Source organism: Takifugu flavidus, chromosome 16 (genome assembly GCF_003711565.1).
Source record: "Takifugu flavidus isolate HTHZ2018 chromosome 16, ASM371156v2, whole genome shotgun sequence".
In the NCBI taxonomy this organism is placed as follows: domain Eukaryota; kingdom Metazoa; phylum Chordata; class Actinopteri; order Tetraodontiformes; family Tetraodontidae; genus Takifugu; species Takifugu flavidus.
Window position 1 is genome coordinate 2,601,456 of NC_079535.1, and position 27,067 is coordinate 2,628,522.

The following is a 27,067-nucleotide window of genomic DNA, read 5'->3' on the forward strand; positions in this document are numbered from 1 at the left end:
AGCTTCATGTTTGCATCCTCTCCTCTCCTCTCCTCTCCTCTCCTCTCCTCTCCTCTCCTCTCCTCTCCTCTCCTCTCCTCTCCTCTCCTCTCCTCTCCTCTCTCCTCTCCTCTCCCCTCCCCTCCCCTCCCCTCCCCTCCTCCCTCCTCCCTCTCCTCTCCTCCTCCTCCTCTCCTCTCCTCTCCTCTCCTCTCCTCTCCTCTCCTCTCTCTCCTCTCTCCTCTCTCTACCCAGCCACCCATCTGCTGTAGGGTTCCCCCACACGAGCCTGGTCCTGCTCAAGGTTTCTTCCTGTTAAAGGGAGTTTTTTCTTTCCATTGTTCCATCACTGGGGTGTGCTTTGAACAGAAATCCGCTGCAGCCTCAGCTGCTGTGTGCAGAATCGGTGGCTTTTAGTCTAAATATGTTGTGAATAGAGAGTGACGTGAGTTATTGATCTGCTTGTTACCAAATACCATTGCGGTGGCATGGTCAATAGGTAAATGACCTGCAAAGGTGGCAGGGCACAGTTCAAGCCAATGAAATCAGTCAGAGCACCGGCACACAGCACGCGACCCTCAGGATCAGCTTTGGTTTAAAGGTGGATAAAATCAACTTTCTGAAAAGGCAGGAACTGAAATTGAAAATTAGCCCATTGTGATAAAGGTTCTAACGGTTGTATTAAGCTTTTCAGGTCAAAAACCAGAAGCAAAAATATTGATATATGTTCACATCGTGTAAATGTAACATCCTGATATGAAAACAGTCATTGCTTGCCTCCTGCCCGACCTGCACCTTCAACCAAAATATACAAATGTGTTGATTATGGATGGAAATAGTGTTTCCTGAAATGGCTTTAGGGCACTTATGAGACTGGGCAGCGGTAAAAAGCGGAAGTATTGATGACTCACACTGCTGAACTTTATCTACCAGAAATGGAGCGTTTCGCTGAGCGTGAAAAAATCCTAAACGTTAAATCCTGGTATTGAAGTGCAGAGCTATGGCGTCCTCGGTGCGCTGAGTGAGACGGAGGTGGCAGTCAAACACACACAGCATCTCTGTGTCTGTGTCTCCTCCCCAGCACGCTGTCCTCTGGGTCACCCTACGACTCTGAGAAAGTGAGTGGGATTAAGATGGGAACCGGATCCTTGCCGGTGGTTCCTCAAAGCAGCGGTGTTAACTTTGGTTCTTGTTGGGGACAAGAAGGCCTTCTAGAGTATACATGCCTGCGCACGTGTCCTGATGGACCTCATTTCTGTGTCACGGCAACGTGGACACAGAAACGAGGTCAACAATAAACGAAGTTGCACACATGGAATCCTGATAGGTGTCATCTTTGGGTGGGAATTCTATTAGATTCCTCTCAAACTGTCAGATGTCCACTGCCACACATGAAATATGACTGTAAGACTTCAAACATCCCATGTATGAAATGGCGTCCTCACAGGAATAAAGTGTGAAGAGACTTTAAGCCCAATTAATGATAAAACTATTGCACATCACATCATTAGTGTTTCCACTTTGGTTCATCTGGAATACTGGTGTGAACTCCCCATTCCTACGTAATGATAACCCTAAATTTTTTTTATTTTTTTGCAATTTGAAATCTGATGCTGTTGAAACAAAATAGGATTTAATTTCCTGGTGAATATTTTTTGTATTTATTTTAACATCAAAATATTCTTGGTGCAGGGTAATTACAGTGATATTACGAGTCACTGCAAGACAGTTACACAGTAACATTATTAGTGTTTTAATGTTCAAAGATATTAAACCTTGTTATGAACTTCTATGCTTTATCTTCAAATATTGTAATTTAAAGTTAAAAGTTACATTTTATTAAAAGTAATATATTAAAATACATTTAATTGAGTACAGGAATTACACAGTAAAGTCTAAAGTCTTAAATCTGTGTTTTCTTCCTCCAAATATACAGTATTCTTAAATAGAAAAGATGAGATAAATTGCTGTTTGGGGGGGATTCTACTGAAGAAAGGCCATATATTCCAGTACAGAGCTAAAAATGTTGACAGCCGATTCGTTGATGACGGGTTTTTAGACTGTCTGCAGGAGAATCTAACGCAAACTACCAACTTCAGACCCTTTTGCATCACCTGAAGGGCGCTTGAAGACATGCTGGTAGGAGTCGGAGCATGGGCAAGCTAAATCGTGACCATAACACTTTGAGTTAGAAGCTGGCCCAAATTCTGAAGTGGATAATGATGCAGGCAAGGCCATTATAATGCCTCTTCCTTTAGCAAAACCCAGTCAGGACCAGTCGGCCTTGTGGGAAAGATGGTGTTGGGAATAGGATACCTTGCGGGCAGAAATCTGAGCAGGTCTCTGTACACTGTGATAACATTCCCAAATCAGCACGCCAACTTTCCCTTTGCCTCCTCCTCCTCTTCAACTTTTCCACTCCCCTGCTCCCTCTCTCCTCCTCCTCCTCTGCTTTCATTTCCCTCTACTTTCCCTGATACGTGATCTAGCGAAGACACTCCGGTTACAGTTTTTACAGCACTGTATACATTCCTTTCTTCCCTGTTTCTTACCCCGCGCTGCAGCCTCTCGTATCCCCTCCATGCTCACTTTTCCTTCTGCTTGATTACTCACCAGGGCTTATTTTACAGTGGCACACATTAAGTAGCCCAATGAAGGAAACACTGTCAGACTGTTTGCTTTTCAGAGGAGTGTGATCCCTCACAAGGGCACATTGTGCGTCTTTTTTCCTACGACTTTGCTCTGAAATATTAAGGATGAAGGGAACCAACTGGGTCTTTTCGCTCTGCTTGAAACAGGAGCCTTCTCCACAGTAAACCCTGACTTTCCTTTCCTTAAAATTTTCTGGATTTACTGATCCTGCACTACCTAATATAATTAACTACAACCCCAGGCTGCCACCATGGACGGGTTATTGTTTTTTATGATCACTCAAAACACCCTCCTGGCCACAGTAATTGACATACCGAACAAATCTGGTACTTATCATTAACATGGTGTCATTTTCAGTCTAGAGATGCCACATACAAGGTGATGTTGTATAAAATGATGCATTTATGACCTTCCCTCTTATCTATTTGCAGATGTGTTTTGCTCAATTCAATTTGTGCGTGAGCATCTCTGTGCAGTGGGAGATTAAATTGCATGAGCGCTACAATCGAACTTGTTTAGCCATTGAAAGTGTTTTGACACCTTAACCGCAGCCGCCGCTTCATTTAGTAGCTTCGTCGGGTATTGATGGAGACACTGAAGTCATCATGGAAGAGTGTTGTCTTTCCGTGTGGACAACCGGCTCTTTCTAGTGGATTTCAGATTGACTTTTAATTGCATTTATTTGGTCAGGTGTAAGTTCACATTTAAAGACACAGATGATCAAAAAATGATCAGTTAAGATCTTTTCATGAGGTGGAAAGTAACAGTGCTCCCAAAATGAGCATGCAGAAAACGTCCTTCCTGGTAAAAGCTTGAGTTATATCATAATTAATTTGCTAAAAGTAATTGAATATTTTTACAACAAATGTCTCTGAAAAAAAAGGTTTCTGAAAATGGGGGAATTCTGCATCGTTATGATGCAACTGACATTTCTTCCATAATAACATAACCATGACAACCCAGTAAAACGTTTCATGAACAACATTGTGCCTAATAATAAAAAGGATGTGAAAAAAGGAGGTTGTTTTAAATGATTTTTTTTCTAGAAGGTCTCATCCATTTTAGACAGCAAGCAGGGATAAATCTATTAAAATGCATCTTTGTGAAGTCCACTACTAAAACCTGATATAATCCATGTTTAGTCCAGCTTTTTAACCCGTTGCTCCAAGATAATAGAGAATGTATCATCAATATCAGTGATTCTTTTTTTCTCTCTCTCTCTTGATCGAAGTATTAGAAAATGCAGGGGAACGTGAACGCATCTCGTATTTTGGACAGCTCACAACACAAAAAAGCCTTTATGCCACGCGGGACCGTTTCAGGACTCAAAGATACAGCACGTTTATTCCAAATTATTTCCACAATGAGAGAATGTGACCCCCTGCATATTTCAGTGCGTTCTGTGTTTCCAGCCAAATGTGTACCAACAATGAAGAGAGGGAGACAAAGCAGATGCAGCCTGTCATACACACACGCACACACCACTTTTAATTCACCACAATGAAGCGCACGGAGATCAGCTAAGGTCTCACGTATCACAATGTGAGCGAAAACATGAAAGATGGGGGGCTATTTGTGTGTGTGTGAATACACACGATATAAAACAACGTGTGGGTGATGACTGGGATGGCGACAACGCTCTCTTGCCGAGCGCGTAAAGCTCACAGACGCACATCTGGATAACACGCCTCTGGGCAGCTGGGCGAAGCACACATAAACACAGGACGCGCAGCTCGACTATGGCATGCACCAGAGTCCGGACTAACCCACCAGGGCATCGTGGCCACGCAAGTGCGCTCTACTGATTGAAACTAATGAGGACGCAGACTGGTGGCTCTGCGTCGCGCCGCGGTTTAACAGTATTAATAGTAATAGTATAGCCACTGTTGACGCCTTCACTGACGCACTGGATTTTCCATGAACTCCGGGCGAGCGATCGAAGGCAGCCCAAACAAACGCCGAATGTATGACCACAGCGTGATCGCATCGATCCAAAACTTCGTAGTAAAGCAGCCGCGGCGGACGGATGCCGCATCTATTGTGTGCGGCGGCGCTGGCGAGGTGCGCGCCTCCCGCAAATGCAGCGTGGATGACAATAGGGGAGAAATCAGATATGAAAGTTCGACTGAAATTCCCCACGTCTCTGCGATGCATATGTCTCACTGAGGACGCCTGGACACACACACACACACACACACACCCTCACACACACACACGCCTCACAGCCACTCTGCTTTCACACGCGCAATCACAGGCAGCTGGATCCCCCCTCCACCCCACAACCCCCTCTCTCTCTTTTTTACCTTCATCTCTTCGTTTATCTCCCTTTTCACCGGGTGAGCTGGTTTTCTGCTTCTCTTGTTTTCGGGAGGTCTACCTTCTTTCTCCGTCTCTGCCATGTTTTCTCTGAAATACTTCTGTCAATATTTGCGAGGACCGGAGCGGATGGGGGGTTGAGGGGGGTGGAAGAGAGACGGGAAAGCCGTTTACAGTTGCCAGACGGCGCCTGTCTTGCAGCTTCTCCGCGGCCCGTGTGACGCTTGCGATGCCGCCGAGGGCTTGTGGTACCCGGCTAAGTCAGCCATCTTCCGCCCGTATCTTGCACGGTCCGTGCGCCAGTGGTGATCCGCCTCTGTGTGTCAAAGAAGAGGTTGAGTGAGGGGAAAAAACGAGACAGGGGGAGGGGCGTCCGCTGAAACATTATATGACGCGTCGGTGAGCAGAGGTAGCCTATTTCTTCTCGCTTTCCCATCGAGCGCAATCAGAGCAGTTGCATCCACTTCTGCGCCCTGATGGTTCAAGCATGCAAGCGGCAAACAGGTGACACACGTTGTTCCACTCCCTCATTGTTCTTCTTGTGGTCAGGGGGTCCGCAACCTGCCGGAGGTATCGCGGTCATGTTTAATCCGCTGCAGAATGACGCCACAAGATTTGGAAATCCCAGGTAAAGGAGCTGCAGGAGTCCCAATAGGCTGTTTCTACAGCTAAAAGTAGCGTGGGTGTGAGAATATGGTGGCACTTTTCAAAAGTCAGTGAAACTGCGGGGGTCAGTTTCTGATTCTGCAGGGGTCAGTCTTTGTACTTCTGAATTTTATGCCTCCAAACTCATGCTCCTTCAGGTAACAACATGTGTGGCACAAAATAAGCAGGTGTGTGTTGAACACTGCAGGAAACCTTCAAAGCTTCAGGTTTGAATTCAGGTTTGTATCCTGCACCCCACTTGTTTGGGAAATGTTGGAGGACTAATTCCCGACACCCGAAGGTTTCATATTCAACTCGGTCTTCTGCAGTTTTCATTCTTGTACCTGCGGGTTTTCATAAATCGATCTCAATAGACCCACTTCCCTAAGGCTCTCGTGAATTATAATAAAAACAAGACAAGTCCTCAGTCATTATGCCTGTTGAAGCACATCCATTTATCAATTTCCTGTTATCACTTATTCCAAGCGAGAGTTCCAGATTCCTGGAGCCTTTCCATGGATTCAATGGGCGACAGGCAGGAATTCACCTTGACAGGTCTTCAGTCCATTGCCAGGGCATGCACGCCGCTCATTCACACATTCACACCTTAGGGCAATTTGGAGTCCTGATCAGCCTAAAGTGCATGTTTTGGGGCTGTGGGAAGAAATACGAGTAGTAAATATGTGGGGGGAACATGCAAACTTAAAATTCTAGAAGGTTTGTTTAAAGGAGACTTAAACTCCCAGCACTGCAGCCTCGCCTTGCCTTCTAGACAATAAAACACCAAAATCGTCTCGTTTTAGTGGCCTCAAACAACAAAGTAACTCAAGCTAACAGTTATTACACTACATAAACATTTAGACAGATAAGTATAAATGAACTTTAGGTTTGGGGAATCTTGGCATTTAATGAAAACAGCTGCATGTGTATATACATGCACGTATGCACGTATATATAGATTATGTGCGCCATCTGTACACATACATATACATGTATATGTGATCCCACCACAAATGCCACAAGCTATAACAGAATAGTATAATGTGATTTGTTGCATGCCTAAATGTTCACTTTCTAACGTTTTGAATAAACCATTTTAAACTTTACAAACATGATTAACAACATTCAGCATTTCATTGTCATTTAAAAGTTGATTGAAATTGCAATGTGTCATAAAGGACTAGGTGATGACTTTATGATTGTTGTGTTTACCAAAAAAATGACATGGGCGTTCAGGATTTGCCTAGTTGAGAGAGTGAGCACTTGGGCCAGTAACAACACATCGAAGGATCATTTTGTGCATATTTAATCATCTGCGTTTGTTTTGCAGTCTATCCACCAAATGACTGCAGTATCATGTTATTCAAGTTATTTTTCCATTTAAGGAGATGGAGAGCAGATGTAAATGAATTATGGGACTTTACGCACTGGAACACTCTAAAGTTTATATTATTTCCAAATATTTTATAATATCTGGATTAGGGGGTTATAAAAGAAATGTCTTGTTGTTTTAGAGTCTAATATTTTGCAATTACTAGATGACAAGTCATTAATGTCAATAATCTTCGACCTTTCCCTTAGCCTGAGCATTGTTCCACGACCATCGCCCCCCTCCCCAAGAACAGTCTACCCACCTTCTTGAATGACTATAGGCCAGTAGCACTCACTCCAATCATTATGAAGTGTTTTGAGAGAGTGGTGCTGACCCACATTCAGAGCAGCATACCACCCTCTGTGACTGGCTCCTGGACTTTCTGACTTGCCGGCCCCAGTCTGTCAGGATCGGAAATAGGACTTCAGCCAGCATCACTACAAACATTGGCACCCCTCAGGGATGTGTCCTCAGCCCCATTCTCTACACCCTGTTCACCCACGACTGCGTCACCTCCCACAAGGACAACATCATCCTAAAGTTCACGGACGCATCAGTGACAGGGACAAGGCCGCCTATAGAAGGGAGGTGGCCACTCTGGTGTCATGTTGGCGAGGACAACAACCTCACCCTCAACAAAGAGAAGACAAAGGAGATGATAGTGGACATGAGGAAGGAGAGGATACTTCATCGGCCACTGTGAGGAGGCTGAGGAAGTTTGGCATGTCGCAGGAAATCTTAAGCTACTTCTACAGCTGCATTGTTGAGAGCATCCTGACCAGCTGCATCACTGTGTGGTACGGCAGCACTACTGCGATGGACCGCAAATGCCTGCAGAGAGTGGTGAAGACTGCTGAGAAGATGTCCAGGACTCCACCGCCCTCCCTGCAGAGCATCTACCACCGCAGAGTCCGCAGTAGAGCTGCCTCCATCTTGAAGGAACCCACCTACCCCCAGCATGGACTTTTTGCACATCTGCCCTCAGGCTGGAGATACAGAAGTGTGAATTCAAGACTTCCAGGCTGAAGAACTCCCGCTATCCAACTGCCATCAGACTCCTGAACAGTTGACAGTCTTACAACAACGGACTACCTCACACAATAGACTTGCACACATTCCTCTGTTACACATTTGCACATATCCACACTGCATTTGCACATTACTATTATTTGTATATTTGTATATACTATCTGTTTATTCCTGCACAGTTTGTACTATTTTATTTCAGTTGGTGTAACCAAAGTGCTTCTGGACTATTTCTTTTTGCACTATTTTTATACTACTTTTTAAATGTATGTTCTGGCATTTCTTGTGGGCAGCAATGTAAGAATTTTGCTGTACAAGGAACTGCTGTACTCTCTGTACATACTGTACAACAATAAACTTGAATCTCAATCTAAATTAATGCATGACTATCAAAAGAAATGCTGTATTCAATTAACTAAAAAAAATCACATGAATATTACTAAATTGTCTCATCACAGGATGCTGGATGATTTCATGTCTCCATGCTTGTAAATAATTTTTGTTTTACACTGAAGGGTTCCGTAACCTTCATGATGCTCATTAAAATTTATCTTGTATACAAATTTTATTTTACATTATATTGATGTGTTGGGGGAAATTGTAAATAAATGTCTCAAACCTCAATTTCGTAAAAAAAAATAAAAAAAAGATTTTTCCCCAAATAAAAACAGAACATTTCCGGAAGTGACATCGCAGGTCTTTGATGACGTAGGGCATGACGTGACCCAAGATGGCGACTCCCTGTACCAGGTCGTGTGTTGTGAAACATAGTCAGTAATGTTCAGGATAACAGGTTTATTAGAATAGCAAATACATTTTTTGTAGGTGACAGACATGCTGCGTTATTTTAAGTCGTGTCGCAGTGTTGTCAGACAGACTTGGGGTTCATTGTTTTAAAAAATATGCCGGCGTGAGCGAGATTTGAAGGAGCGATATAGAAAATATTAGAGAGGGAAAATGTTTCTAGCTAAATGTCCACGGCTATCCTGCAAAGTTTTGTCCGGACGAGGACATAGAACACTTAGTCTGTTCTCTAGCCCAGGACCTTCTAACTGGAATAAAGTAGTCTCCGACGCAGAGAAGATCGTCGGATACCCAACCTCCTTCATGAGCCTCCGATGTCTCCTCAGTGATGAACTCAGTAATGTCGCCATGCATGTCAGGAAGCTGGTCGGGACGCAGCACCCTTTACTCAACACTGCAAGGTATAAGTGCCAGGGTTTTAAGGGTGTGAATCAAACTAACATTGTCCTAAAAAGTCTGGGCATTTTTAAATCCATGGTCTTTACAATGCTAAATCTTGACATTCTCTCGTGGGACCTGCATCGAGTGAAGCATCTATCTGCATTTATTGTATAAGATATCTAAAAGCCAGTCCGTTTCTTATTGTTCGGCCTGGATCTTTCTAACCTGAACACATATGAGGTTAGTACAGTCCTTTCTGAAAACTCACAAGAGATTCCTGTTTTCTACTGTGTTACATCATTCATTGGTTTCCTAATACATGCTATTTTTATTTGTTAATGTGTGATAGTGAAGGCAAGCCTAAAAGAGACACAATTGTCACAATTGTCTTTTAACACTATCGCTACCTAACGTGCCTGTTTGTTACACCACAAGCAGCAGCCTGTTGTCACCACATGTGTATAATGTTGTGCCCTGTTAGACCTGTTTACTTCAGGTCGAACAGGCCAGTCAGTTCAATCAGTCAGTTCAATCTTGCTCTGTCCTGTTAATATTTCAAACTGATACACTGAGGAGCATCTTTAAAATAATTATATGCAGTGCTCATTTTGGCCCTTTAGAGTTCATTAACGGACATGCAAATTTAAGTATTGTGGTTCTTGGCGGCCAAAAAACTTTTCAGGAGAAAAAACTATATGAATAATGCGGACAATTGCAAAATGATTTATTAAGTGTGAAAACAGTTGCGCTGCCTGTATCTGTGTCTGTATTTGCTACAGTTGTTTGGTGCCATCACTTTCAGTCTAAATGAGGACTTTGGTTTAAACAAGCAAATAGTCACAGATATCAAAATCTACTTATCTGAATGCTTTTTTTCCATTTAACCAGTTTATGTGTGTAACTTGTACCATTTTATCAATATAAAGTTGAAAGTAGTCCAAGATAGAAAGCTATTGTTACACTTGTTGCCTGATTGGAGAGACACCAAAAGAATTTCATAATAATTATTATTTGTCTATGTGTGAGGCTTTTGTTATCACCTTGCATCATGCATTTCATAGTTATAAAGTGTTAGATTTTAACCTCCTGAAAGTGCTCTATACTTACAGAATCATAGCAACATCCCTGCATTCCACCTGATACTTATAAAGTGTGTATCATAGAGTGAGTTTTGATGCAGTTGCAACCTATTAAATCAACGGAGAAAGAAGATGTAGACCTTTACTCTCCCTCCATGTATCATCTTAACACCTAAGACTGAGACTTTTTATCTTTATCCAAGAAATGAAAAGCTGGGAGAACAAGACAGGATAGTCTTCACACTCAATCCTGCCATGCTGATGGTTGTGTTGGAAACAGGAGCCCAAGGGTGTAATAACCTATACCCCTAAATCTGATATGACAATCCATTTGGGTGTTGTAGGCAGTGGGAGCAGACCTCTTGACAGTCTGACTCCTCACTGTCAGCTTGGGTTGGCTGGTTCGTATTTCCCACTGTGTCTCTGCCATAGACATGAGGCAGATAAAAATATCCACAATAGCAGACAGGCAGACCCTCGTGGAGTTGGGTTTCAGTGTTTGATTTCCCTTCATTCTCAAAAACTGCAGCTCACCTAGCAGTGCCATGTAGTGTGGAGTTACAGCAAGGGGACTGTGGCCCAGGAGACGAAACCTCGCTGGTTTTAAGGACAGTCCTTGAGAGTTTGACTTCAGCACAACAGCTGGGAGGCGCACCTATATCACCTAAAGTTGCATTTGTTGTTGATGATGTAACGCACCATCTTATAGGCATGCTCAGCACTATCTATCGCTATGAATGTGTAGCACTCCAGGAATCTGCTTCATTAAATCTGCTTTGATTACTTCGGTCAGTTTTACTTTATGGTATCCTGGAAAGCACCCCCCATAACTGGCACCAGCGTCTGGTTAACGATGGCTCCAACTAGTGAGAAGAGCATGAAATACACAAGTCTGGATTAATGGGAAATTAGATCTTTTATGGAGTTCTGAGTTTACCAGGATGGTTTCAGATGTATTTTGGGCTTTTATTTAGTCCTTCCAGAGGAATGAAGGTCAGTTAAAGGAAATCGGAATAGACATGCGTGAATAAGGGGGATCTCATTTGAGCTGTGAGGTTACAGGATAAAGATGGAGATAAAGACGGTGGCATTTGTGGAAAAGAGGTGAAGACCTGTGCTCACAGGTAGGAATGGGTGGCGAAAGGTGTCCGATGTGTGATAAGAGTATCTGAAGGGATGAAAGGAAGACACAAGACTACGAGCCCATCGATCTGTGGAGACACCACATTTTGAGATTCTCTTTGAGAGGACTGTGGATGGTTAGGATCAGGACTGAGTGCATTAGGGGGACAACACGTGTTAGACGACGAAGCCAGAGCTGCCAGGGCTGCGGAGGCAACTCCTGAGAGGGACGGAAGAAGATGAATTCATTCGTTCGTTCATTCGTCGTGTGATAAAAGGGCAGGTAGTGGATCAATACGACACCTTCCCTGTACCATCATATCTGCCTGTGTTCTGAGCTGCTGCTCAGGAAAGACAGAGCTCCTGAATTCCTGTGCTGCAGTTGCAGTGCAGTAGGCGTGGCGGCCTGTTCACAACCCTTTAAAAATGACAGAAGCCCATTCCTCTCATTCTCCCCCGTAGCCCTCACTCTTGCTCACTCTCCCCCATCCCTATGCGGAAAGGGCGTTTGGGATTGATTGATGTGTGCCGGTGTGGATGCTGACATAAATATTAATCATCTGCCACCCTCTGGCCACTAGTTTACCTGGACTCTCCAAAACGAGAGCGACGACATAATTTCTATTCTCTACTGAGCAGCTGATGTGTCTCTTTAGAATCTCAAAAGCTAGCGGGTCTGATGGGTGTCAGGCTACTTGTAGTTTCTCAACTGAGAAGAAATTAATGGTGACAACAACCACAGCAAATAGTTGTGATTAAACACGACCCCCGTGATGTCAACTGAAATATTTTGTGGTGTTCTGCAGCGTCTTCAAACAGGAACAATTGTGTTGCTCCTGTCACCTTTGTGCAATCTCGTTTCTGTGCCGCCGCTCTTCCCCTCGTCCCCTCCCTCTCTTCCTCCTTCATCCCTCACTTCCTCTCTCTCCCCCCGCTTTGCACTCCTCCATCTCCCCCTGTGGCGCAGAGGTGGGTCAGAGAAGATGGGGGTAGAAGTGGTGGGCTGGTGTCTGGGCATCGAGCAGAAGGGGGCGTGACTGCCTGTCTGCCTCGGAGCCCTTAACGAGAGCATGATTCATGGCACAAGGGGCTCCCATAGGGACAGGATTAGAGGTGCTCTGTCTAAACACTCCCCAGAGACAGGAAAAGATATTTAATCTGCCCACCACGCCAGCAACTTCCATTGCCTGTGCGTGCACGCGCGCGCGTGTGTGTGTGTGTGTGCGGGAGAGAGGGCGAGTATTTCGACATCCCTTCGACAAGAGCAAGACACCAAAACTCTGATCAGTGATGAAGTGAGGGCATTTTATTGTGGAACATTTTGTTTTCTAACACAGGCATTATAAAAGAGACTATATCTAAACTGGTTCGGATACTCAAACTGTTTTAATATAGACAGTTTCAATAAATAAATAGTCTTAATAAATAGAATTGGTTGCATGATATGTAGACATTTGTAGGTAGCATTTTGGCTTGAAAAGCAACATTAGTGAATCAATTAGACTTAATTTTCCCGGCCATGGACTAAATCTTATTTTACCCATAGTGTAATGACAGATCTTTTCTTTGCTCCTAGTTCACAGGCATCCGACTGGTGAGTGGACGATTCAAAGGCTTTGACCAAAATTAAAGGATTTACTTTCACTGACTATATATCAGAATTTGCCCACACTGCCACACCCTTTCATGAAATGTTCAAGGCTTCGTAATATAGCATCACCCACGATTTTTCAGTTTAAATATAAGGATGATCTGAACAAATGATGAACAATAAAGATGAACAAATCATAGTGGTGAGTCTCTTCAAGTACGAGGCCAGCATTGACAATAATACACTGGTCCAAGCGAATTGGCGGTTTCAGTCAAAATGACCAACTTCCTGTTTCACCTGCATGCCCCGGGAGCCTATTTCATACACTTTTGAATGGTACATAACCCCACCAACTTTATTGTATGTAGGTGAAACCGTAGGGCTATACCTATACATATAAATTCATCATTTTTTCCACTGGACCTGGTACACCTACAAAGTTCTTGAGCATATTTAGGCCCTCAAAAAGCCAATTAATTTTTGGGAAGAATAGGAAAAGGTCTCGTGCCAGATGGTGCTAATAATTGAATTAAATGTGTGATTTGTATTTTGCAGAGGCTTTGTCTATGACAGCAAGAACAACCTTCAGATGAGGGGTCTGATCGTGCTGCTTTTATCGAAAGCTGCCGGACCGAGCCACGCAGCTTCAGGCCTCCTCACTCAGGACATGGTCAGTGGCATCTACCCAAGGTAAATAGACCCACTCTGGCTTTATGAAGACCATGCGTGTGCACGTGCACGCGTGTGTGTGTGCTGCATCACAGTCTAGATCCATCAGATGTCGATTAAAGCAGCAACTGGCTTTCCTCCACTCCCCGACATCTGTTCCACTTCCTGAACATTTCTGCTTGTTTGACTTTACAGCTTCAAATGGTGCACATAACATCATCAGCAAGATGCGCTGATGAATCTTTTTTTTGCTGCAAATGCCCATAAAGCCTGCTGTTAAGCAGTGAAAAATGGATATGCTTTTATGCTAACTAGGGAGCTAATTGGTTAAACCGCATTATGGCTTTGTGGTTTTCTTCAAATGCTACACAATCTGGAAATTACGCTCATGAAAACACTTCTTGAGATTTATGGCGTTCCAGGAAAATCCTTCTTTCACGGCTTCCAGCCTTCCGCTCTCGTGTATTTCCTGCTTGAAACCAGTGAGCAGTAAACATTTGGGACATTCTTCAGAGCTGTAAATGTGCATGGCCAGCAGACCAAGAAAGATGGTGCCACTTACATGTCTACTGATGGAAAAATATTGAAATAAAACCCTTAATCGGGGAATTTATGGTGTCCTCCATAGTTATTGTCCATATCAATTCCTGTAAAAGTTCAATTGTACTATTTTGTGAATGGGATGTTATGTGTAGGGCACTGAAGGCATAATTCAGAATGTTGATGATTTGAGTTTATTTGGCTACAGGCAGCCAGGTTGTAAATGCTCTGACTTCATAAAATTAAAAACTTTTCTGAAGGTGACTTCAGTGAACCAGTTTCAACTCAGTTCTGACCTTGGGGGACACTTTCTAGTTTCAAATACTTGACTGTGCATCAGATTCAGAAGTGCCATCTTTGACGGAGTTGTTTGTAGCAGCCTAGAGGTCAATATGGCGCCGTCTTCATTATCTGTCTCTTCGGTGTTTCATCTGCAATAGAGGTAGAAATGTGAGTCTGAATCTCTTTAGATGGTTGAAAACTACACATAAGTTAAGCGGCATTTAAATGCAGGCTAACATTAATATTAGCGTTTGAGTCACACGACACCGGTAAAGAGGGGCAGTACCTGCCAGTTTGCCAATACTATTTTGGTTCAGAGGAAAATAAATTATAGGCTATTTTTTGTGATTTATTGTGCAGACATCCACTGTGCCTACAAATCCTGCTGACTCTGGCTTTTTAATACTTTTTTCCCTCACAGGATCTCACATCTAATAACATTAGCCACCAGGTCCCTTAATGCAACACATGTAATGTGACTGGTAGATTTGATCTTTGCATTCATTTGCATCTTAATAGTTGGACCCAAAAATGAAGCAGCAGAGTGTATAGAACAATTGGTGTCAGGATTTCTCTGGAGCTCCCTTTATTGACCCTTCAGCACATATTTTAATTTAGTATTTAATTTGCAGTACATGTCTGTCAAAAGGTGCATATTCTGTATTGAATTTTAAAAATGTATTAATTACATTTTTTGGGTGTTTCTTTTTTGACCATTTTATCCCAGTCCTGCCACCATTTATCTTGATTTAAAAAAAATAAATAATAAGGTGTTAAAAGAATTTCCAGACATTTAACATAGTTTTCAATTTTTCTCAAACCTATAGCATTGAAAGCACCCTCACAAAACTTTCACGTGATTATTGATCCTGAAAGAGCTGCATCAGACTACAAACTCCAATGTATTTATGCATATTTAAATGTTAAACGTGGTGTTAATGTATTGCTGTGCTTCTGGGAGGACCCCAAGCTCCTTAGTGCCTTTCTCACACTCCCAGCATGCAGAGCACCAGTGGGATGTGACTGCATGCCAAATGGTTACCAGAAGTGAGTGCTCCGTTTGGCAGGGCGGCCCACCCCGTGTCTGAAAGGCTTCTTTCTTACTTGTGGCTGGCACGAGGCACGCGCGCAGGGCAGCTTCTGTGCAGAAACATCCTCATATTAGAGGTAACTGGAAGAATCCAGAAGCCTGTGGAAACAATTGAGTCTGCTCTCGTTCAGTCGGTCGGGCCCGAGCATCTGGCCTCACACCGCTCACCTTGGGTTGCCAGCACTGGATCACTGACTCCAACGTGCCGCGTTCCCTCTGTATTCTGGATGCTCCAAACACACACTGCGTGACTTGATCACCTCATTTGCACCATCTCTCTCCATCAGCAATCCTCCCACCTTTCCTGGGCTCATTAGGACCTCTGATGGAAGGATGACGGGACTCGAGGTGGGGGTGGTTTTTTTATGGGGGGTGTGATTGAAACCTCTGGGGGATGGTCTCCTCCCTCCTGACAGGCAGCATTTGTAAAGCGTTTCCCACTCTCATGCCTGACACTGATGATGCACTAAATGGACGGACGGACAGATAGCAGACAGTTGGACAGACGCGCCACACGTCTCCCTGATAAATGTGACCCAGCGAGCACACGTGGCGTCCTTCTGATGGACAGAGCACCTTTTAAAATCACCCAGGGACACGCTCGGATCCTAAAGACTGTGTTTGATGGCGACGCAGACTGTAGAAGGAGGAATATGAAACAGAACAGTTGGGACAAGGGGCGTGGTGAGGGGTGTAACAACTCTGCAAGATGGCATCGGTTGCTATGCAACTGGGCACCAAAGCTATTTATACACCAGCCCCCTTGTCTCTCTCCCCCCTCCTCTTTTTCCCCCTCCCCAAGCTCTGCTGTGGCTGATCAGGAGTGCTCGATCAGGAGTGCTAGATTAGAGGCAGCACGTTGGGACGCGTATGCACGGGGGGGTTGGAATGATTTGGGCTTTTGTTCAAAATTCTGTGCACTTATAATGGATAGTAATTTCAGAGTATATACAGTCAGGCCCGTAATTATTTGGACAAAAAAAATATATTTTCCCTGCATACACCACTGTGATTAATTTGATGTGAAGGAAGCACAAACTTGCAGAGTTAAACGTGGCATTTACAGTTTTAGAATGAAATTATTCAGCCAGGTTGGAGTCATTTTTTATTCTTTTTTTTTTGCTTTATTCCTCGCAGCCGCACCTGTGTGCCATAGCTTTAGAGTTGTTGGACAGGTGACTGGCCTGCCACACGCCAAGCTGATCCCAGCAAAGCCAGATGGGTAATCGCAGTGTTGGTTAATAAAGTGCGTCAGATTTGCAACACCTGACCTGTACGTGTGTTTGTTGTATATATTTGAAGCATTTACCAGTAAACTGCATTTTTGGCCAATCAAATAACTCATCATATCTGTCTAGAGTGGATCTATCAAGCCTACACACCCTGTTACAATTCTCAAAAACATGAGAAATGATGACAGAACATTTGTTTTTTTTTTGTTTGTTTGTGTTTTTTTTTGTGAAAGTGCTCCAAATTAGGCTGACTTTGAGGAAATCTCCTGTGTGCATCAGTCTTTAGGAAGATATCTTTTGGAATTATGACCAGAACATCACCATGGACACGTGTCATTCTACAAAATGTATGACTTTCTTCATAAGAAAAGGCTTCTGTCTTCCCACTCTGCCCAAAGACATGAAGGAGATAGGAGACTGTCATCACATGTAATTCACAGCCAGAAATTCATGCCGCTCCCTTACATGCTGTAAGCCTCATTGAAGCCTCCTTGGACAAGTTTCTTCTCATCTTATTTTAACAGATTTTAAAGGAACATCCAGTTCTGGTAATCTCCCTGTGTCACAGCCCCTTTTCCCCAGTTCCCTCCTGTCCCAGTACTTTTCCACTGCCCTGCTCACACCTGCCCTCACTCATCAATCAGCTCACCTACCAGTGTATATATTCTCCAGCCTCACACTCACTCAGTGCCAGATTGTTCTTCTGCTTTCATGCGAGACTTTCCAGCGTTGTTTCCCTGCCGGATTACCCGTTACCGACCCTGCCTGTCTTCGTTCTGCCTGCCTTGCCTGTTCCCCGGACAACCTACCTGCTTTCTGCCCCTGACTACGACTTCTGCCTCAGCGTCTCTGGTTCCTGTCTGCTCACCTGGTTTCGACTTCTCCGCCCGGCCCTGACTTTGCTGCTGCTCGTCCCACTCCCCGAGCCTGCAACCCATAGACTTTGTGCGGGCCCAGAGCCTGAAGAACGGACTATTTCCTGTGTTTCCTTGTCTGCCTGAGTTCCTGTTTGCCCGTGTGTTAATAAAAGGCATTACTACGGTCCAGCTTTCCAGAGTGCTGCATTTGGGTCCTAACTGCACCCGTCACACCCTGTTGTTCTAGAGCAGAGCTACAGTAACCCAGACTTTGACACTTTGGAAATAAGAGTTTAAATGGTAATTTGTGCTACCTGAGCATGGCTTTCTTCCTCCGCCGTGCAACAATGAAACCTGTCAAGTGTCGCCATTATTCCTCGGGCACCATGAGAACATGACTGCCAATCTGCCAGTTTCCTTTTTTTTTTTTTTATTTAAGAAAAAAAACAAAAAAAAAAACCCTGAACTTATTAACTCTGGTTCGGGGCTGTGTTGTTGCTGTGTGTCAGCGAGCAGAAACCAAGCAGACAATGGGTGTGATTGAGAGGTGAAATAGATGACATTATTGAGGTTTAATCACATCTTTCGCACACCGGCATCGAACACTGCAATTACTTGGCTACAAGATACATACGCCTGGGTGTGTGTTGGAGTGTGTGTCTGCGAAGGGGCTGGAGATGACTGGCTCATCAGGTTCTCACAGTGGCTGAAAGAAGGTCGTAAGTGGCTATCAGCGCATCCAACCCTGTCTGGATGGATCCCTCCTGTTGCAGCGTGGCGAGCTCCTTCCATATGGAGAGGGGCTTAATTATCCCCCACCAACGGCTGAATCAACATTTGATTATGTCCTCCCCAAGGCTGCCCTGAAAAGCTTCATGCAAATATCACTTTTATGTCTTTTCCTCTCATAATCAAGAATGGCTGTTATTTGATGATATTTAATGATAAGTTTAATTTCTTTCTTTTCTTTTTTTTCCTTTAACAATCTCCAACATGCGAGCGCTCAGACTTTCACACCGGTTTACACCCAATTTTGTCTTACATGCTCTCTTAAATATTACAGTTTTGCACATAGAAATCTGTTTTATAATGCATGATGATTTATTATTTAAAGAGTTGGGGTTAGTTTTACTGAAACAGTGCTGAATATTTGTGCGTGTTTGTGTGTGTGTGCTTAGTAAATGCATTTTTCTAGCAAAGTAAGGACATTGTTGGGAAGTGAGGACATTTTGGCTGGTTTGAGGATTAAGACCTGGTTTTAAGGCCAGGGGTTAGGTCAGGGTATCTAGGGACCTAGGTCAGGGTCGGGATGTTAGGGTAAGGAGCTGAGGAATGCATTATGCCTATCAAAGTCCTCACAAAGGTAGAAGTACGAGGATACGTGTAGGTGCATGTTTGTGTGTTAGTGATAACTTAAAAATGAAGAGACACTCATCCTTTTGTGCTGATTGTTCTGTCTAAATGAATCTATCCTGCTCTGTTTCTGTCTCAGTCAGAGGAACTTGGCAGAAATCACAGAACTGATCCACACGGCCTTCCTCGTGCACCGCGGAATAGTCAATCTGAAGGAGTGGACAGTTTCAGACGGCCCACTGAAGGACATGCAGTTTGGCAATAAAATGGCCGTCCTGAGCGGCGATTTCCTGCTGGCCAACGCGTGCACTGGACTTGCTCAGCTAGATAACACTAAGGTACCGTGTCTCTGTGTCCCCGTCCCCCACATGTGTCTCTTTCCTGTTTATGTAACTCATGATAACCGAATGCATATTTTCCGTCTATTTCCGCCCCATTATGCTTTTAGTTTGGGCGTCGAGGGCAGTCGGCATTGTAATTGTGCCACTGATCGTATTAGCCACAGCGTCTCATAAAGCCGCCCTGACAGCTGCTGTCACTACTCAGTTTTGTCAAATTTTAGTTTGCATGAGTGCAACCAAGTCACAATGTCCCCCCACACGGTACCATCAGCTTGTTCTTATCACATTCCCACATACCACACTTCCTTTACATCACAGCTGGACTGGTTTTTCTTTGGGTGGCCCCTGGCAACCAGGAGACGCCTTCCCATAACACGTGGTGGGCCTCTAAAAGATGAGCAGAAATATCCGGAGGAGCTATCCTTTTAATATTAAGAGAATTGCCTCTGCGGTCTTTTATTCGTATTAGTTGTACATTAACTACCAGTACATAGCACTGTTGGTTTTTTAGCCTCTGGAAAGGGTCCTGCTCCAAAAATACTGGATCTGTCCCACAATGCGACAGCAACTGTCTCTTAACAGGGTGTCATCCATGTGTTTTTATTTATTTTCTATCACTAGAAGGAAACATTGGGTAAAGCTTTACAGGCTAATTATTAATATCCATGATTCAACCTAATCCGTAAACCCGTAAAACCCGGGGATGAAATGGGGCGTATTGCAAAAAGTGCAAGCAGGCGGCATCAACATCAACATATGACTCCAATGAGACTTTTGAGTGGCTTTTTTAAAAAAGAGTGATCAAATTGTGCTCCGCGGCCTTGAGAGGAAAACCGCGCCGCTGCTTGTATAAAGTGTAACGTGATCTCAGCGTGCAGATCCAGTTTCCTCTCTCCTCGCAGACCTGTCGGCAAAACACGATCTGGCTGGATTTGGGAATGGAGAGGGAGGCGGGCAGTGGGAGAGCTTATCTGATACTTTCCAAAAAAAGCGTCCGACCCCCAACAAAACCAGCCCCCCTGTCCGTGTCGGACAGAGACACCACATCTGGTAATACTGTAGGCACATTGTCCTTCCAGGTCTGCGGGTGAAGCTCAGGTTTCCTCAATATTTTCCCCTCATGGATCAAGTTTCCCAGAGGACACGGCCAGGCCAACATCACCAGCGTTTCCAGACGGACCGCAGATGTCTGGGATGAGCTTGAAGGAGCTCTAAATTTGAGCTTCCTCATTTGAACCGCTTGGGCATCACCTCCTCTCTTCTGGTGTTCAGCGCGGCTGTGAGATAAGCTCAGGAAAGGCAACCGCTGCGCTTGTTTCTCAGGTCTGGGATCTTTAACCACTTTCAGAACACGCGCCTTTTTTTCTTGTGGCTCAAGAGATCAGAGTCACTCTCATGGAAAATAAAAAGGAGTCATGCGTGCCCCCTGTAAGAGGAAATGAGCAACTGCAGGGTTCAACGTGTCCACTTTAGATGATCCCCACACTGAAGTAATGGCGTTTTGCAGGCAAATATTTAAATAAATAAAGATTAATAGAGACAAAAGTGTGACTGAAAACCCTGAACATCACACCAGCTCAGGTTTTCAGCTCTGTGGCAGCCCTTAGTCTTCAGGCAGACACCTGATCTGTCCGTATCTCCTGGACCTCTCCGTGATGATGAATTAAAACCAGACCGAATCTGCCTCGTGAAATGGGCTCCCCCGCCGCTGGATAATGAGCAGCTGAGTCTGTGGCGGTTCACCTGGTTTCAGACCCCTATCACGCTCCTGATTTATTCACCCAAGCAGCTGCTCAGACGACAGCGCCCCGATCTCGAGCAGAAACCAGAAGAGAAAATTACCGATTTTCATTAGTAAAGTCATGGACGAGCTGAGTAGCGCATTCGGTTTGATCAACCATTCAGCTTTCACATCTAAAAGGGTTTAATTGATGCCATTCTCCGGAGTGGTTTATAATAAGGTTGGAGGTTATGGGTTCATTGCCTGAATTCCAAGGACGTGTCAAAAGGACAGGCGGCTGTTGATGGACATGTTGATTGTTGTGCAGATCAGACCCACAATTTAACTCGACACAAGCTGGTTCTTATGCTAGAAGCTTTGATTTACATATTAGGCCTGGGGATTAAACCAAAATGTCTCCTGGTTTTGTTTTCTCCCTGGCAGGTGGTTGAACTCATCTCCAGTGCCATCGGTGATGTCGTTCAGGGGCTCTACTATGAGAACTGCAACAGTTCCGAGGTGAAGCATCGACTCCGATTCTATTGTTCTACGTAGACGTTGTCAAAAAGTGTCAGCTGCTTTGATTATTAAGTGTAAGAAGATCAAATCTAAAACAACTATGTGCCTTTGGAGCCCCTCTTATGAGTGAATAACTCCTCTACATGTCAGCAGCTGCTGTACTTGGTTGAAATATTTGAAGATTCCCTGTTAAATGTTCCCCAGTCAAGATATTTATGTACATTTTTGGATCAGATCTGAAAAGATTAGAAGCATCTGAATAGAGCTTTGGCTCAGCTTTGCTAAGGGTACAATCACATTGTCCTATATTGATTTTAATTTTTCTTTCTGTTTAATTTTTTTAATGGAATTGGAATCTTTCCTGACTTTTCTCAGCAGTTTGACATTGTAGGACAATGAAAGCTCTCCCCTCTTCATTCTACATTAGAATAGCCTTCACCAAGCTGTCGACATGGCGACGTGGGAGGAGCAGGCCTTCCTGTCACATGGGGCACTGATGGCCAAGAGCTGTCAAGCTGCACTTGAGCTCGCTAAACACGATAAGGAGTCCCAAAGTTTGGCGTATAAATACGGCAAGCACTTGTCACTGGGCCACAAGGTGAGTCCATTATCAGTCCAGAGTGTCCAGATATGGATAAAGTGGTTGTGTTATACATATGAATAACAGTGCAGAATTCAGGGTTCTGACCTTTATAGCAGCAAGGTCAAACGTGCCGATCAACTTTCATACCGAGTTTCTGGCGGTGGGCCGCAGAATTCTTAGGTCCACGCGTGTTAACATGATTTACGGCCACTTGCGCTGGGTTGGCACCATCAGACCGCCGTCCTTTTGGAAAGCTAGACGGATAATTTAGGTCTCCTCCTTCTTTGGATGAAACCACCTCAACCCCTTTCGGCTGATTACAACAAAGGCAAATATAGTGTCATAACCTGCCTGAATCCAAATTTATTGCCTTTTCTGTGGACTTTAACTGATTCGAGCAGTCGCAGGATCAAACCCTTCGCTCCCCTCCTGAGTGAGTGGCGCTTGATTTGAGTACGAATTTTTCAAAAAAAATCAATTCTCAGGCTGAGTCAGCTCTCACTCTTCTTCGCGTTCCTGCCGTGAAGCGCTGAGCTCGTCTGAAGACCTCAGCGATGGCAGGAAGTCACAGCGTGGGGCGAACACAACCGGGGCGCCCTCGTCAGACTGGCTGTGTGTGTTAACTAACTGTGTTACTCATTAACGCGAGGGCTGTGAGGGCGGGGAGGCTGAAAGCACGCCGATGTGTTCATCACACGGGTTGTTCCGACTTCCTTCAAAGGTGAATCTCGGCCTGATTGATGTTTTTAGCGAAAAATGCATTTGTCCCCCTGTAGCTGAACTCTGACCTGCGGCCTTTTGTGAAGAGCAGCATGGGGGAACCAGTAGCGTTCAGTTTGTTTTCTGCTCCTGTGGTGTTTCACCGCCAAATTATCGGCGAGGACCGATGGCATCAACAGCTGCAACAGGTACTTACGTGGTTTCAGTCATTCCGCAGACTTGCCGGTCCCATTCACTGATTCCTCTCTGTCTTCAAGGCAACAACACCAAGAAACCAGCTGGATTACTCAAAAGTAAGTCAAAAAGGAAAGTTATTTCCTTTCTCTATACAGCATCCTCAGTCACACCAGAACATAAATAGGACAGATCCCGTTTTTCTGTTTACTCCTATTTGCTTGTTCACACACCAGCTAACAGGACATAGGCACACAGGAAGTGTGTGTAATCTTTGCCAGAGTTGGTAACGAGTTTTCCAAAGTCAGAGTGAAGGAAAGTGAGCCTGAAGCTACACAGGAGAGGTACTGTTGGGGTAGGGGGGGGACTGGATCCCTTCTGAAACCAGAGCAGGATGGATAAGTTACCAGGGCCTATTTGTGGAGGAGACACAGAGGCTGTGAGACACTGGGATTGTGAGCAATCACAGGCTCATGGGCAGAAGCTTAAAGTCGAGCAGAGGTGCGGGTTTGAAATTTTGGGGAGGTCAATGACCATCAGCTCCTGGAAAAAGAAACTGCTTAACTGACTCAAAAATCTGTTTGTTTTTTTTTATTAAGAATGCATCATCACCATTTTGTTATCAAGAGTATATTTTTAAAATGGTGCGCGTGCGTGCGAGGCAGCATGTGATCCCCACGGAGCCAGAGCTATCAGCAATGGAGCTTTGGTGACAAATAATGAACCAAATGCACGTGATTGTAGACGGGAGTGCTGTGGGCTGTGCTGTATATGGATATTAATGAAAATAAAAACACACAGACATTTTGAAGCGGTGTGAACCCAACACTTCAGTGGCTGTCAAACTTTTCAGCTTAATTAACGGAGGAGAATCAACAGAAAGGCAACAAAACTAAGGCAGCACTTATGCAGCACATCAGGGTGGTAGAGCTGTAGGAGATCAGGAGCACCTTTCTAAAGGGAAGAAGCAGGCGAAGCCCTGTCAAGAATACCTGTCGGTTTTTTAGAGGAAGGCCTAGGGGGATTTTCGGCAGCAGAATTCATGAGGTAAAAACGCCCCCAGCAAAAAGATGTCAGAATACAGCGGCAGGGAAGCACAAGGAAGCACCCAAATTCACTTTACTCTTCAGGTTAAGCTGCTGGCTGGGCAACATTCCACTCAACACAAAATGTGCTTTTATTGGGATTAACATTTCTTTTAAATAGCAGCTAATTATTCAGCCTTAGTAAAATAATAAAAAATGTCTATTTTCTTTGATCAGACAGTTTAGTATAGCCAAACCTGTCTGTGCACCCCCCTCCCACCCCAGTGTTGGAATGATGGATCAGAATTTTCCTGCCATTATTTAAATCTGACTCCTTGTGATGAGCTTGAAATACCTGTACCTGGGGCACTTGGTTTTAATTACATTTTTTTTACTTTTTAACATCACTTTTTAAAGTGGGCCTCCTCTTTTTGGTTGTAATGATTTGTGCTGACAGCCAGGTAGTCTGACTGACGCTAACATTAGAAACTAACATGTGCTTCCATCTTTGTGCAGCTTTTGACAGCGGTTAAGTCAGAGAAAGGTGTGAGCGCAGCTGTGGACCTGTGCTGTTACCATAGCAACAAGGCTCTGGAGGCTATCCAGGTTTTCTCCTCCTCCGAGGCGCGATCCGCCCTGGAGAACATCGCTTCCGCCATCACCAAATTTTGACCTGGACTCTCCCTCGACTTCTTCTGAGCACCCGTTGAATGAGAGGAGATCCGACCCGCCAATGAACTTCTTATGAACCAGGGTGAAGACAGCTGTGGATCGGGAAAACAGTCTCACAAATGTGCCTCAATAATAAAAGGAATCGGGGGAAAATTGATCATTTTTTCTGTTGATTTTTGTACTGTATGTGCCCTTCACCTCCCAGGTGGGGAACAGCTATTGATAAGCTTATCGGCAAAAGTGTGTCCCAGACAGAGCATCGTTTGGATGCTTTGAGGAACTGTCATCTGTAAAGTGTGTCATAAAAGGTAAATGACTCACAGAGCAGCACTTAAGGGACAAAAATGTCTGGTTTTTACAATCACCCAGCTCATTATTCTACACCTCACATGCTGGAATCATCGCTACCGGATGTGGCTGCTGTTTGCCAAATTAAATGCCATCTTCAGGCTCGTTTTTACTGGTGAACACAGCTGGAAACATCAAAATCGCCTTGCTGTCCGCACAGCAGAGAAGGGAGTCGTGTCACCAACGTTGTCTTGTCACGTCTGTCCCCGTGTTGCTGTAAGCGATCCAACTCAGCCCAGGCGTGGGGAAAGGTCACACCGGCTCTCCCCTTGGCCCTGGCAACCAGCTCATTGAAGCTCCGCCAAGCAGTAATTATTAATGAAGAGACCTGAGCAAATGGACAGGAAATGCAGAGGTATTGATCAGGCTGGGTGTCCCACTCTGAGTCGCGCAGGCTGGCGCCAGCTCGTTGGCCTGTGGTTTCCCCGGTCGCTGCATGTGGAGGGTGGCGTGTAGTTGTGGGACAGCCGAAGGTGTGAAAGCGGAGCACCACTGGCTGCCTTACACATCTGCACAGCACCTGAAGGACAGCACAGGTAACATCACAAGGACAGATAGCCAGGAGCATTCGCTCATATTAGGATTGACCAGCAGGTGGCAGTGTTTGAATAATTATTCCTTACATACAGTATATTGAGTAGTGGATGTTCTAAGGAGAAAGGTTCTTGGTTCCAGCTAAGGTCCACCTATCTACATGGAATCTAAATGTTCTCTTTTACGCCATCAGTACGAGTCTAATTATCACTAACTTGTAATGTCGCAATAACACCTGGGAAGAAATGTAAGTTCTCATCTGGGGGGTCTCGTCTCCACTTCTTCTCCTGGTCTGGTTTGTCCTCATTGGGGATTCCTGGGCCCAGTGAGGATACAGCGTGTGCCAGAGATGGCCCCAGGCCTCTCATGAAATATTAATCCTCGCTCTGAGCAAACATGAGCAAACTTACATGGAAAGTTAAAAGGACAAAACAGGGAAGGAGGCCGGAGCAACAGCCAGAAAGACAAAATGGGGGTTTAATTGCAACTTTCTGCCTCAGCAATGGAACAATTGCGCAGAAATCAAGCTGCTTCTAGTTTCCACTTCAAGAACAAGATTTCCTAATGTGATCAAGTTAACTGTTTAATGTAGAACTGAAATTGTAGCCTTCTTGTTCCCTGAATGACATTGTTTCTGCCAGCATGAATAATTTTGCTATCCCGTTACTTGGCCAACAAACAAAGAGCAGAATGTGGAAGACCAGCACGAATCTCCCTCTGCTTAATGTCGATACTTGGAGTCTCCAGTATAGCTGCAAAACCGAGCCAGCAACTCAAAATATTCCACTGGGTAATAAAAGATGACGTAATTACAGCAGCACGTGAGAGATTCTGTTCCACGCAGGTCTTTGGGCTTGGTCAGAACTGATGTTCTGTTAATAACACGTGCACGTGCTTCGAAAGTTAAGCGGGGGAAAAGACTGGAACACTCGGATGGCTGTTAAACAAAAACAAGAACATAGAGGTTCCAAATTGTAACTTTTGCATATGCATTATCATAGACTTTTATCATGCTTGATGAGTAATATAAAGGACTTGATGACTACAGTACTATAAACACGCAATGCTTCAGTGACAAATAACAATACACAGTAGAAAAGGAAGAGAGGGACTTCCTGCCAACCCAATATGGAGACATGAATGAAGCGTCTGTATCAAGTTATAAAATAATTACTTTATTCTCTTTCTTCCGATTAAATTTGAGTTTTGCGCGCAGCTTTGTTGGCAAGGAACCTTCCTCACATGTGCAGTGAGGGCACGACAACGTTCCAACCTGCTTATCGCTGCTATGGCGTTCAGCCACTCATGAAAACAACATGCAAAATCTGTAAAAGTTGCCAGTGTGACGTGCATGTGACCTGTGGGGTGCACCGTGAATAAACTAAAACGCGTACAAATACGAACACACCACCAAGTTTGCTTTTATTACCCCGTGTCTGGC

General features: G+C 44.4%; 2 protein-coding genes across 8 annotated transcripts in view; one reads left to right on the forward strand and one right to left on the reverse strand.

The window, feature by feature from the left end:
* The window catches only part of sobpa (sine oculis binding protein homolog (Drosophila) a), a 30,325-nt gene extending 24,737 nt beyond the window's left edge, over positions 1-5,588 (reverse strand). For 3 of the 7 annotated variants that reach the window (XM_057058902.1, XM_057058904.1, XM_057058900.1), the window contains exon 1: positions 4,935-5,585. In XM_057058902.1, coding sequence (XP_056914882.1) covers positions 4,935-5,030 — 96 coding nt within the window. In that variant the 5' untranslated portion in view covers positions 5,031-5,585. Of the gene's footprint in view, positions 1-4,934 lie in introns of all 7 variants that reach the window. The other 4 variants (XM_057058903.1, XM_057058906.1, XM_057058901.1 and 1 more) reach the window with 3 other exon arrangements.
* Positions 5,589-8,698: 3,110 nt separating this feature from the next.
* pdss2 (prenyl (decaprenyl) diphosphate synthase, subunit 2) lies at positions 8,699-27,029 on the forward strand. The gene is made up of 8 exons (XM_057058909.1): positions 8,699-9,195; positions 13,523-13,657; positions 19,130-19,328; positions 21,496-21,570; positions 21,998-22,168; positions 22,930-23,061; positions 23,131-23,166; positions 24,589-27,029. Exons 1-8 carry the CDS (start codon positions 8,948-8,950, stop codon positions 24,742-24,744), a joined length of 1,152 nt encoding a protein of 383 aa, XP_056914889.1. The 5' UTR covers positions 8,699-8,947; the 3' UTR covers positions 24,745-27,029.
* The last annotated feature ends 38 nt before the right edge of the window (positions 27,030-27,067 follow it).